We start from the raw sequence: 14,557 nt of genomic DNA, 5'->3' as shown, positions 1-14,557 counted from the left end.
AGTCTGCCCGCCATTCAAACAGATCATGGCTAATCATCTATCTCTAAGCTCTCTTCCTCACTATATCTATATACTTTGAGGTGATTAGTATCCAGAAATGTATATATTTCTGATTTGAACATGCTCAGTGATTGAGTGTCCACAGCCCTCTGCAATGGTGAATTCCAAAGATTCACCAGCCTTCGAGTGAAGAAATTCCTTCTCATCTCAGCCTTAAATGGCCTGCCCTTTATTGAGACTTTATCCCCGATTCCAGAGTTACCAGCCAGGGGAAACATCCTATCTTCATCTGCCCTGTCATATCCTGTTAGAATTTTATAACTTTCAACGAGTTCACCTCACATTCCTTGTAACTCCAGAGAATACAGACTCAGTCTTTTCAATCTCTCCCCATAAAACAACCTTGCCATCCTAAGGAGTGGCCTGGTGAACTTCCATCACACTGCCTCTATGGCAAGTATATCCCTCCTTAGGGAAGGAGACCCAGGCTGCACACAATACTCGAGGAGCGGTCTCACCAAGACACAATACAATTGCAGAAATGCATCTTTCATCCTATACTCAATCCCCTTGCAATAAAGGCCAACAGACCATTTGTCTTCCTAATTCCTTGCTGCACCTCATAAACAAGAACACTTAAAAAAAATAAACAACATCCATGCCCTTTTGGACGTCAATACTTCTCACCCTCTCACCATTCAAGAAACTCTACCTTTTTGAGATTTTTCTACCAAAGTGAATAATTTCACAGCTATTCACATTATATTCCATCTGTCATGTTCTTACCCATTTATTTAGCCTGTCCAAATGCCCTTGAAACATCCTTAATTTCTTCTCACAACTTACATTCCATCCAGATTGGTGTTCAGGAAGCAGGGCCTGCCTGTCTGATGCCACTTGCAAATGCAGGTAGCAGTCACGCTGGGGGGGATGTCACTGCCTTACCAACTAGAGCAGAGACTCCATCAGAGGACATGCAGTGTAGATGCTGGCAGAGTGCTGGAACTGGTGCAAGGAGGTTTAGCAAAGGTTAGTTTAAATGATTGCAAAGAGAGATGCTGATAGCTGCACAGCAAACCTGACAGCTATGTAATAATGTGCACCAGATTGTTCCGGTTCACCAAAGTAAAGATTCAGAAACGCAATTGCAAAAGCACAGGCACCTTAACAGCTTTATTAAGGAGATTACAGGACTATTAGTTGGAGAAATGGTTTTCTCATTTCCTCCCCACTGCCGACCCTTTGAAATTTGAAATCTGTTCTGGAGCTGTCACAATTCTAAGGCCTCCGAGACTGTGATTTTTAAATCTTTCCTGTTCAATCCATTCAAAATCCGACCCCTCTGATGTTTGCCAGCAATGAAGGGAGAGAGACAGCATGATCTGACAGCCAGTAGGAGCAGCCCAGGTCTGACAGAAATGGCTTGTAACCTTTAACCATCAAACATGGTGTTTTGTAATTAGCTCCTGAAAGTGCAGCACTATATTGTGGTGACAAACAGGATTTGGGGTAGAATGCAAGAGGATCATGGTCACACTATCTGAATCATCACTTCGGTAGGAGTCAGCAGATGGATCCTTGTACTCCATTGCTCCTTGTTCTGCTATAGAGTGGACGTGGAGAGGATGTTTCCACCAGTAGGAAAAACTAGGACCAGAGGGCACAACCTCAGGCTGAAGGGATGATCCTTTAAAACAGAGATGAGGAGGAATTTCTTCAGCCAGAGAGTGGTGAATCTGTGGAACTCTTTGCCGCAGAAGGCTGTGGAGGTCAGGACATTGAGTGTCTTTAAGACAGAGATAGATAGGTGCTTGATTGATAAAGGGATCAGGGGCTATGGGGAAAAGGCAGGAGAATGGGGATGAGAAAAAAATGATTGAATGGCGGAGCAGATTCGATGAGTCAAGTGGCCTAATTCTGCTCCTATGTCTTATGGTCTTATAGAGGGAAGAGAATATTAATGATTATGTTGCACCGTTTTTGAGCTGGGTGTGAGTCTAAAAGTATTAGGATGTACAAAGGTGAGTGCCTGGATGTTAAGCATGAATCTTGAGTACCAGTGAGTGCCAGTGGGTGAATTGAGGGGTATGGTGCATTGGGAAGGCTCAGAGGTTATTGGTGTGTGAAGTAGAAGACATCATCTGCAGATGCATTCTTGACCGAGACAATCTGCATGAGGTCATCGACCTCTTGTGGTACTACTGTTAAGCGCTCAGGGCCAGATGCCGGGGATTGACTTTTCTGGCAGTTGCTCCAAATCCCTTTGGCAGGTGGTCCATAAGGGCCTCATGACACACAGTGATACAATGGCATCTCTCAGTCTGTCAATCTCAACCACCCACGAGGCTAAGGAAATTTGGCATGTCTGCTACGACTATCACCAATTTTTACAGATGTACCATAAAAAGCATCCTTTCGGATGTATCACAGCTTGTTATGGCTCCTGCTCTGACCAAGACCGCAAGAAACTACAAAGGGTTGTGAACGTAGTCCAGTCCATCACGCAAACAAGCCTCCCTTCCATTGACTCCATCTACATTTTCCACTGTCTCGGAAAAGCAGCCAACATAATCAAGAATCCCATGCACACCAGACATACTCTCTTCCACCTTCTTTTGTCTAGAAATAGAGACAAAGGTCTGCGATGACGTACCAACTGACTCAAGAACAGCTGCTTCCCTGCTGCCACCAGACTTTTGAATGGACCTACTTCGCATTAAGTTGATCTTTCTCTACACCTTAACAATGACTGGAACACTATATTCAGCACCCTCTCCTTTCTTTCTCCCCTACCTCTATGAATGGTATGCTTTGTTTATATAACATGCAATAAACAATACTTTTCACTGTATACCAATACATGTGACAATAATAAATCAAATCAAATTAAATCAAATAGCTTCCAGCACCACATCCATGGCCCTGGATCACTATCTCAGTATTCAGCAATTGTATTCAGCAGTAACCTCTTGTGATATAGTGCAGCTTCACTTTATGAGGGACAGACTGCCATTAAGAAGAGAACGCTGGCTATGCTATGTATTGTGAGCTTACATTGCTGATTGCTCAGGCAGGCAACAGCACAGGTCACACTCAGCCCAGCTCTCTGCAAATTAGGAAATAGCACCAAATTTGCCTGTTGCTTAACTCGATAGCAGCAGAAATGTGCAAGTCAAGAATCATGACCCCACACCTCAAAAATGGTGAGGAATCATTTCTAGCCCTCTGTTTGCTTTCAATATTCAACATTTTTTCATAAAGACTACTTAACATGTCTTTTTCTCTTCCACTTCAAAATGTTTGTTCATGCTTTGTAATGTATTTGTAAAGGGAACAGCAACTTAAAGCACAAGTTTGTTTTGTCAGCAGCCTTTGCTCTAACAAGAAAATGCTCAAATAACCTTCCTTCAATTATAGTTCTCAAATTTTCCCTTAGACTTTTCTTTCAAATAACTTTAAATGTAACGAAATTGTAATGGCTCAGGAAGCCTGACTGGAAATGAACATATTATTACAGAATACAAAGTAAAACCATTGTCATTGTGTACACACACTAGTCCCTGCCTGGGACAAGTAGTTCAGCAGGCCCAGTCCTGTGCCTGCCTTATAAAATGCTAAGATAATGAGTTCCAGCTGGGCAGGCCACTTCCTGTTTCCATGGGAATTCATACTCAATGAGCCCCAATGGGAGATCAATCACCAATTCCCCGTGGACCTCGTGGGTTGTTAAAGACTGAGAGAAAAGCAGTCTATCATTTGGCTCGTTTAAAAACCACTGATGGATCTGAAAATTGTGTATATTACACATGCTTAGAAATCTTTCGAGCCAAACATTAGTGTGAGATCTGCCAGATCACTGACCTTGCAAAGCTCGAGGCATTCATCTAAGAGCCACTGATTATTGATGAACGCATCTTCTGAGGAGTTGAAGATTTGCATGCATTCTTCTCCAATGACCCATGTATTCTTCCAACATTGAATTGGTATGATGGTGCAGTAATATTCTAGACCCTTCTCTCCCATTTGGGTGGTGTATTGAGATATCCTTACTACTACTAAGTATATTAAAATGGCCCTATCCTTGCAACTCATGATGGGATCTGAGCTTTTCTTCTCAAGCTATCTCTGGAAGTAGAGTGACCCAAAATGAGATTTCAAGGCTTGCATGTTTATCATGTGTCGGTGGCATCAAAGAATACACACTGTATGACAAAGGCAAGGCATTCTGAGGATTTCAGGTGTGCCCGATCGGCAGCCTGAAACTATAAAGATATTTCAATCTGCAAAGTCCCACTCACTAAACAACGAGTAAGTAAACCCTGCTTGACCTAAGATGTTATCTGCTTAATACAATTATATTTTGCAGTCTTAAAGGACCACATCCACATTTTGCATTACTGATCTAACAGTAGGATTTAAGGCTTCAATGAAGTCTCCCAGAATTAAAGATTGATTTGCTGGACATTGCTGCAAGCATTTGAGAGAAATACATTATCCTGACTACACTCAGAACTAATAGGAGGGTCGGAATGCACCCAGGATGCACAACAGTAAAAATGGTGCTCTGACTACAATGGATAAAGCACTTTCTCGGGAACTAAGAATCATCATCGCCATTGTTAACCAACTACCATGCAGGTTGATGTGTGGGACAGAAACAGGAATGTGAAGTTTGGAATGGTTGGTGGCAGGAGGTTGTGTGATGAATAGGCACCCCCAACCTGATTCTTATAAACCAGTAGGGTTTTTCCTTTCATGGGATGTTGAAATCACTGCCAGCATGTGTTGCCTGTCCCTAATTGTCCTTGAATTGAGTTGCTTGCTGAACCTTTCCAGAGGGTAAGAGTCAACTACATTGCTGTAGGACACATATGTAGGCTTGACCCGGTAAGGTCAGCAGATTTCCTAAAGGACATTAGTGAATGAGATGGGTTTTTACAACAAGCGTTTCAAGGTCATCATTAGACTTGTAATTTCAGATTCATTGAATTCAAATTTGCTGCAGTGGGATTCGAACCCAGGTCACCAGAGTAGTACCCTGGGTCTCTGGGTTACTAGTCCAGTGACAATACCACAACGCCACTGCCTCTCCATTACCATTCAATATTTGAAAGCATGTCATCTGTATGATGGGACTATTTCTCTGCAACAAAATTATTTTTGTGGCCCATCAGCCTGGAAATTTAGCATTCATGTTGTATCCTTACACTGGCCCCTAGCCTCAGCCCCAGTCCAGCTGTTTGACTTGTCTCCACACATAAAAAAAGTAAAGGTCTCTCCTGGCCTCTGCTAAACCTAATTGATTTTCTCCTCTGCAATCAATTTTTTGCTAACTTTTTGCAGCTTACTTTTTTCTGAGCTTGGGCCTGCAGACTTCTCCTGCACATGCGAACTCTCACTCCAGCTCAAAGCACCCCGGACCTCCTGAGCAAACTCTGGTGGATTCTTGGCCTCTCTCCACATCAATAAAACATTCTTAGCTATCCTTTTATCCCAGTAATTGATTTTTCTTTTGGAATACATTTCTCTAACTTTTCAAAACCTTTATTTTCTCAAGATCTTCAATGTTTATTTCATAAATATTTATCATGTAATCATCTGCGCCAAATAAATTTAACATTTATATGAATCAATATTTATTGATCTAATAATAAATTGAAATGAATAAAAAAGAAAGTCATTTTATATTGCTCCATGGCTCACATTATCCCAACTTTCCACAGAGCCAAGGAACTGTTCTGAAAGTGTGATCACTGCTGTAGGGTAAGGAATTACCACACATGGTGGTGGGACGATTGAGGTGGGGGGTGGTTTGATGGTAATTTTTACATTAGCCAATTGTGTGAAACAGAGCACTATCAGATCAGCAGCCCATCAACCATCTCACCCATTTTAATTTCAATGGACTTGAGGTTACCTAATAACATGAGCTACATATTGGGAAGACTAAAGCCACTCATATAACCTTGACCTGTGCCTTCGTATCAGGTCAGAGGTTAGAATTTTAAACATATATTAGAACCAGGAACCTAGCCCACCTTGGGCTTGCTCACTTTTTGTTTTAAAGGAGGTGGGACAAGGGGTGAATAATCAGCTCGCAAGAAGCAGTTTGGTTGTTTAAATATTATAATCAGGCACCATGCCTTCCTTTTAATAGTTATTCTATTTCCAAGTCATATTAGCTAGGTTTCCTAGACCTTGGGAAACTGAACAGGTGAAAGGAAGAGAGAAAGGTTGAACCTTTGAGATAAGAGCCTTCACATCAGTCTGCAGACCAGGAGGAGCAGGAATGTAAACCAACTGTTGCAGGGATTCATGTGTTAGGTAACTAAAAACAGGAGAGCGTGGGTTGGAATAGTTCATGTCAGAAGATTATATGATGAATCTTTTCAGGATTATGCTCCAACTGGCATTCAAATATTCTTTCCCTTATAAATAGTATATCATTCAAAACAAGAAATTATTCCATCTGAGAGTATGACTTGGAATTTCATCCCTTGCTGCATTTGTGCTCCATCCTTGCGACAGCCCTTAGCTCCAGTCCAGCTATGCAAAGGAGTAACCTCACCACTAAACCTCCACAAGCAACACTGTCAACTGCATGTTCCCCACCACTATACCTTCATAACCAGCACTGTGAACTATCTGTTCCTCACCACTAGACCAACATGAGCAACACTGTGAACTGTATGTTCTCCACCACTACACCTCCACAAGCAATACCATGAACAGCATGTTTGCCCCACCCCCCGAGCCACCACTGTAACCATTAGAAATTGATGACCACCATCAGATTCCTGACCACCACTGGAACCCTATGTAAAACTGTACTCATCCAAAATTTTTCTGACCTATCTTTACTCCTACGGAGTCCCGTTTAACCACCACCACTGGGCTTTCTGATCTCCATTGGCTCCCGATTCAAGTGTTAAAATCCTCATGCTTGTGATCCCTCTTTGCCCTATATCTTTCCTTTCTTTGTAAACTCATGCAGACCTACATGTCTTCTCAACCTCTGCACTTGTAAAATATGGCCTCTTGAGCATTCCCAATTTTATTCACTCCACCATTGGTGGGCATGCTATCACCTGCCCTGTCCCTCAGCTCTGGAATTTGCTCTCTAAATCCTTCTTATTTTCACCTTTCTTTCTTCCTTTATCCTCAAAACCTTCGACCAAGCTTTTGGTTGTAAGTCCTGATACCTCCTTCAGTGGCTTGGGGTCAAAATATTTTTATCCATAGTGTTCTTGCAAGCACTCTATGTTAAAACTGTTATAAAAATTCATGTAGTTGTTGAACATAACCACTTCCCAGACCACAGACTACTCATGAAAAATACAGGATATCTCATGATTGTTCAATAATGAAAAGGAAATCCTACTATTGTGCCCCAGAAATCAGAAGCCATTGAAAGTTGGCATTGTGTGGCTCTTGGAAACAGTGGTGCAGCCAGTAGGGCAGGTCATATCACAACTGTTAGGAATAACAGTGAAGGAAAGTCAAAATAAAAGAGGAAAGGACTGAAGTTGCTAAAAAATAGAGAATGAAATACTGTTACCATAGGATGTGCTGGACTATATGTCAACTATATGCCAGGAGCAGGGATGAGCTCAGGAACTGGTGATGATGTCAAGTGACGGGATGATGAATCTCTCTCTCAACCTTTCCGCACCAGACGGTGCATAACTTTCATCTGTTTCTGCAGCTAATTATTCCTGGAACAGATCACTAGTCTCACCAGGGGCTTATGGCTTGAGAGACACACTACATCAAGCAAATGCCACATTCACACACAGACAAACCAAGGGGCAATTTAGCGTTGCCAATCCTCCCAACCTGCATGTCTTTGGACTGTGGGAGGAAACCAGAGCACCCACCGAGAACACACACAGACATGGGAAGAACATACAAACTCCACACAGACACCCAGGCTGGAATCAAACCCATGCCCTGCCGCTGTGAGGCAGCAGTGCTAAAACCACTGTGCCCACCATGGATAGGAATATAAATTAATTACAAGAGAAAAAGTTATAGCAAAGTAAGAAAGATAGCAAAAAGCAGCTTGACCAACTAATGAGATGGAAGAATATCCCAAACTAAAAGAGGAATGAATAAAAATAAGAAAACTGAGTTGCTGCAAATCAACATTGGTGAAGCAAAGGGAAAATCAAGTGACTGGAAAGAAATCGACAATTACACAATCTTAAAAATGAAAACATCATCCCATTGTCCTTCACCAGCATAGTTTGTGCTGTAGTATATAAAATTTCACAATCAATATCACTGTTTCCATATCAGGATTGTAGAAGAACTGACATCTTCAGAAAATACTACTCTAAGAAAGTGAATACAAATGACAATAAATCAGGATAACCTACAGATAACAAAGGGACAAATATTGCCATCTCCTTTGTTAATAAGAACCTAAAAGATGAGGAAATTAATAGTGGTGGAGACGGTAATGATGACATAATGGAAGTAAAATGTCCTATGCTGCGATCAATAATGATTCCTGTAACATCAATGTTGAAATATAACTCTGAAGCAGATTAGCTAAGATCTGGAGTTGCAAAAATATACTGCCCATAGTAGCAGGACAACAAAACTTCTGAATGAAGTTGTATAACTCTCAACTCCTACCTCTTGGAGGGAAACTAGCATGATTGGATTCAACACCCATTTTACATCTCTTTGTTTCATTGAAGTCAATCAAAAGTGTGACACAGTGGCACAGTGGTTAGCACTGCTGTCTCACAGCACCAGCGGTCCAGGTTCGATTGCTGGCTTGGGTCACTGTCCGTGTGGAGTCTGCACGTTCTCCCCGTGTCTGCATGGGTTTCCTCCAGGTTTCCTCCCACAGTCTGAAAGACATGCTGGTTAGGTGCATTGGCCATGCTAAATTCTCGCTCAATGTACCCGAAGTGGTGCCGGAGTGTGTGGACGAGGGTATTTTCACAGTAGCTTCATTGCAGTGTTAATGCAAGCCTTGTGATTAATAAATAAACTTAAACTTGAGTCAAACTGCATAGGGTGTAAAATCTGATCTTGTCAACTCCCTGTTGGCAGGTTTAAGCTACCCTGGTTGTCAATATGATCACTTACAATATGGTCATGGACAGCATGAGCCTTATTCACAAGTGAAAGAACATTGTTGAAGAAAATACAGATAGAGACACCAAAGATTAATCTGTTAACAGAGTCCAATGGCTAGTGGTGGGTGGGTGAATGGGTTTGAATAGAGGCTGTTGAGGTTAATTCCAAATGGACGCATTGAACAAGAAGGTTAGGAAAACAAAATGGAGCTGTAAAGAAGCTGTAAATGTTATTCAAGTCCTGTAATGGCCTCACTTTTCTGTGATGAACTCTAAAGAGGGAAAAAAACATACCTTTCAAAGATGGGCCTCAGCAGTCACTATGCATGTGCCAGTCCTGAAGATGCCACGCATGTACAGCTGGGGCATGTTCATGTCTTTCGAACAGTAAAACCTCCCTGTGCACATGCACAATGGGTTTCTTTTATTATCTTTTTGCTAAAAACTGCTTTCCAGCCTGCACAGAAGTGGAAGAAAGTGAAACAATGCAAAAAGGTCAGTTGACCAAAAGGGAATTCCATTCAGAAGAAAGTGCCAGAAGAAGCTGGACACAGGGGAGCGACAGAAGAAAGGTCTCAAAACGGAGAAGGAAGTCCCAAACCAGGAAATGTAACAGAAAGAGGCTCCAGGAAGACAATCAAGTCAAGGAACAAGAACAGGAACCAAAACAAGTCCTGTTTAGTGGAATTGAAAGTAAGGAGCAGAAGAGAAGACTCTGCATTAAAGAGGCAGAGTTGCAGGGAGCAGGCTTGGAATAAAGTGGGCTTGTGAGAAGCCAGAAGATCGGTGACTCCTTACTACAGTCCTTTGAAACAGTGGTGTTGTGCTTGGCATGGTTGAATATCTGGGAGAATGAATGAAAGATGCTGCTTGAATGCGTGTAGAGATCCAGAGGAAAGGAACTTTGGAAAGTGAGGTTGAAACTCTGGAAGTGGATCCTTGTTGGAGACATCCAAATGAAAGCGTGGTTTGGGAGAGAATTGCAAGGTGTGTTCTTCCAACATGGAAATTAGAAGCCCTTGTGAGGAAGATATGGTATTGGTGAGACCAGTTGCTCGTGATGTGACAAGCATCAAGGGGATTGATGAAAAATCATAGAAATATTTTTTGGAGTGTGGAGTGTCTGACTGCATTTTGCATATTAGTTTACATAGACTGTACAGTTACTGTGATAGATTTTGTAATTTGTGTTATGATTACAATTATATATATATACTATAATATATATATGTCTGTAATGGTACAATTGGAGTGAAGGAGTAGTGTAATATAATTCACCTTTTCTTAAATGTTTTACTCTTATGTTAAAAGTTCATGAGCAGACTCCTATGACACTGTTCAGTAGCTGCCCTTCATATTGGGGTCTATCAAGCAAGGTTCCACCCTGGGATCTGACTTGTCCAGGAGCAACATCAGCTGGGATCATAGCTTCCTCTTCTGCAACCTTGTCATCCCACAATTCCATACCAATTATTACAGCACAGTGGCACAGTGCGGGGTGGCACAATGGTGAGCACTGTTGCCTCACGGTGTCAGGGACCCAGGTTCGATTCCCGGCTTGGGTCACTATCTGTGCAGAGTTTGCATGTTCTCCCTGTGTCTGCGTGGTTTCCTCCGGGTGCTCCGGTTGTCTGCATGGGTTTCCTCCAGGTTTCCTCCCACAGTCTGAAAGACCTGCTGGTTAGGTGCATTGACCCGAACAGGCACTGGAATGTGGCGACGAGGGGAATTTCATAGTAACTTCATTGCAATATTAATGTAAGCCTTACTTGTGACTAATAAATAAACTATTCACCCCACTGACTTCAGTCTCTGGTACACCTCTTACTTCCTTTACTCCATTATTTGCAGACATGACTTCAGCCATCTTGACTGTATGCTTTGGAGTACCCTCACTATTTTCCACCTCATTACCCTCCTGTTCTTCTTTAAGATCATCCTTTAAACCCATCTGATTGATGCCTCCTAGTATCTCCTTATTTGGGGCAGTGATTTTTTTGCACCTCTGATGAAGCTGAGGAATTTTTTCTATGTTAAAGGCAATATATGACCAGATGTTGGTGTGAAAACAACCTTATAATCTGTGTAAAAGTCCACCAGAAGCCCAATATATTATTAACCATGCCTTTTAAAAAAGGCAAAATATCCTCCCCATTAAATCTTCACAATGTTGTCCATGCACAGAGAGAAACTAATAACATGATAGGGAAAGGCTCAACTAGAAATAAACAGAGGAGGGATTTGGGTTAGCAGTATGATTTTCACTCTGCCTCTCAACTTCAAGTCCATCCCAAATCAAAGAACTGCTCTCTCTAATGACAGTAAATGCTCCAAATGAAACACATTCAGACAATTTAAACACAATTCCAAGTTGACTTATAGACACTACCTGAACTGTTTGTAATCTGTTAGGAATAGTCTTAAGAATGGAGAGCTAATTGCTGATGTAGTAAATTGCACAGTTGCTGTTAAAGAATACTTCTGGACTAGTACAGGTGAAGTGTGGATCTAAAGCTCACCCCGTTACACCTGAATATTTGACACTGACAATGGAGTGCATGCTCTGTGCTGCATTGATATGCACATTAAATCTTACCAGAGATTTTAAATTTTAAATAGATGGGTTCAATATGTATCTTGCAAGCATCAACGGAAGGGTTCGCAGATTTAGATCTCATACAATGATGGAATTCCAACAACGCAGATGCATAAAGTTCCGCCCTCAAGTCAGTATTAACCAATGAACTGACTGGTAGAGTTGGTTAGTGCTACAAGACAGAAACCATTACATCAGGGCAACTGAAACTGGCTGAAAGGTTGCTTATAAATTTTCCATAACCAGAGTGGCTCTCCTCTCCCACGTGGTAATTGTAAATCTAATTCTAGGCACTTAGTGCAGTGAATCGCTTCATTTTAAAGTTTATCTTTACACAGTCTGTAGGTTATCAATTAAGTTCCAGTGGCAGAGTTAGTCCTCAGAGGAAATTCAAGGTGCGGTTCTGGCCCTAAACTCCTATTTGCGATTTCGACCTGATTCGTACTGAAAAATAACAACTTTACATTTAAAATAATAATATAAGACACTTCTAATGAGATCTCAGTCATCCTAGAAAAGGACAGTGCAACAACAACGTCAACACAGCGTTCAGTGATCCCATGGCTCCTGTGTCAGATTTGCGTCAGAAGATGCATTGAGAATGTGGGGAGTTCACACTTGTGTCAGTCCTCCGCGACTTGGCAGTATTAGTCACACACAACCTGTCTGCATTTGGATAGCCACCGACGGGGCTAAATGGTCACATTGTGGTGATGGGAATTTCAGTAGGCACAAACATTAATGAAAATACAGACCTGAATAGTTTGGCTCTGGTACACTTTGATAACATGAAAGTTGAAACTGTAAATGCCTTTCCTTGGGGCTACAAAGACTGACTCCAGCGTGAAACAGTTACCCACATTTACTAAGATCTGCAAAAGAGAGAAAGAGAGAGAACTCGATCAGTCCATGCTGTCAGCTTGGGGGTGGAGAGGGGGGCAGAATCATTCAGTTCAAAGCGGCTGGGAAATCACGGGTTAATTTTAATCTTATTTTAATAGAATATATTGCAATTATATATATTCTCCCAGCTGGTGCTACTGTCCAAAGGAAAAAACGTATCTCCACAGCATCATGACCCTGTGCGCCATTGATAGCTGATACAAATGATATCTGTATCAATTCAACATTAAGTTGTCTGAAAAGATCTATACATTCCCGGTGAATCGATATTCCTCCTGCCTACATGCCGAGTGATTATTAATAAAGTCACAATCTGCAGCCACCAGCCCCTTCCTAATAATGATGCCTGCAGACCACTGCCCCTAAATAAAACACGGGAAAGTTGAGGAAAATTGAAATAATTAACCACTTTGTGGAGAAAATAATTATTTAAGCTAATCTGGTTCAGGGTGCTGATGACCCTGAGATGTATTCTCTCGGTGGTGAACCGATAACATGCACATTGCACCCATGCTTACATTTGTGTTAGCTAGGAGGTGAGTGAAGTTATTAACGCGTCTGTGGTTCCTTTCGTGACTTAAAAAATACACATCTAGCTAACGCTTCCGAAGTAATATCCTATTACCCGAAACCAGAATCATAAGATCACTTCCCTCCACTAACTTTATTTATTTTACCAAAATGTAAAACCCCCCACGGACATTTACTAAAACAAAACGAGGCTGCGCTAACATTATCAAACTGAGTTCATGACTGTAATATCTCCCACTTACTGGATCCTATGAATATTATAGTGCAGATAACGTTTGATTCGAATGAATTGTTTTCTATTTAGCTTCTTATATATATATATATATATATTGAGTACCAGCGGCTATGAATCCATCCCTATTTCATGGTAATGATTGTGCAATTGCATATTCTGAGCGCATCTTTTTCAGATTTTTCTCATTTAAAATCTTTCCTTATATTTAATCCAGCTCCACCTCATCAAAACCTTTATCGCTTCCTCCCAGTATGTTTAGTATCAGTAATAACCAGGCAGTTCTGTCTAACCGAGACCCACTCTTTGCCTATTAACACTTGTTGCACCAATCGCCAGTGTATCCCGCTCTCAATCCAGCTTTAAAAGAAAATATAATACCGTGTCTGATAACAGACAGAGATATATGTAAATAAATCCATTTTTGGAATGAATATTTAACCCCTCTTACAATGCAGTTCTGCATTTAAAACATCTGTACTCTTAAAGGCACCTCTTTCACTGATATAACGGTTAACATTGGATCACATCTGTCAGCCAGTCCTTTATGTTTCTGGAGTGAAATCTCCCGCCGTGTGTTCTTATTTCTAATCCTGCCGGGTTACCTGGTCAAAGTAAATAATCCGAGTTTTATTGCTCATCTCGGACGGTTCGTGGTTGGTGCTTCTCACGGTGGAGAATGCCACCTTGGAGTTAGCGGCGCGGACAGAGATCCCAAGCGGGGAGGAGGAAGATGATCCCTTGGAGTCGCCAGTCGGATTGGAGTCGCACACCACCAGGCACTTGCCTTCCAGGACGATGGGCTCGGTGTCATTCTGTGCCAGCGCCGGCACCATGGACAGCGCCAGAGCCGCCACCGCCAGCAGCACCATGGACAGCATCATTCTCTCGCCAGCAGACAAACCAACACGGGCAACACTGAGCTGCCAAAAGATCTCCAAACCAGCGCCTCGCTCTCTCTCTCTCTCTTTCGCGCTCTCTCTCTCTCTCTCTCCCGTCCAGCCGAACTCCAGGATATCCCCCCCTTCCTTCTCCTTCTTCCCAGGTTTCTGCTGTAAGGGCGAAAGCAGATCCTCTTAATCTGCTCTACATCTGGATATCCCAGCACGAATCAGCAGAACCCCCTCCTGCAAACATTGCACCTCACAGTCCTCCGTCCCTTGTAAATCTCTCCTCTTGGACTGAGAAAAACCACACACGCAC

The 14,557-nt window shown here is 42.0% G+C and overlaps 1 protein-coding gene across 1 annotated transcript in view; it reads right to left on the bottom strand.

The window, feature by feature from the left end:
* cbln4 (cerebellin 4 precursor) overlaps window positions 1–14,235 on the bottom strand; it is a 152,241-nt gene extending 138,006 nt beyond the window's left edge. Inside the window, exons 1-2 of the mRNA XM_078236103.1 lie at window positions 13,960–14,235; window positions 12,444–12,560 (exon numbers count right to left, since the gene is read on the bottom strand). Of these exons, the coding sequence (XP_078092229.1) occupies window positions 12,444–12,560; window positions 13,960–14,235 (393 nt within the window). The remainder of the gene's footprint in view (window positions 1–12,443; window positions 12,561–13,959) is intronic.
* Window positions 14,236–14,557: the final 322 nt, after the last annotated feature.

The sequence above is a fragment of the Mustelus asterias genome, chromosome 20, assembly GCF_964213995.1.
Source record: "Mustelus asterias chromosome 20, sMusAst1.hap1.1, whole genome shotgun sequence".
NCBI lineage: Eukaryota > Metazoa > Chordata > Chondrichthyes > Carcharhiniformes > Triakidae > Mustelus > Mustelus asterias.
Note: the sequence above shows the minus strand (reverse complement) of the source record. Positions and strands in the feature narration are given on the sequence as shown.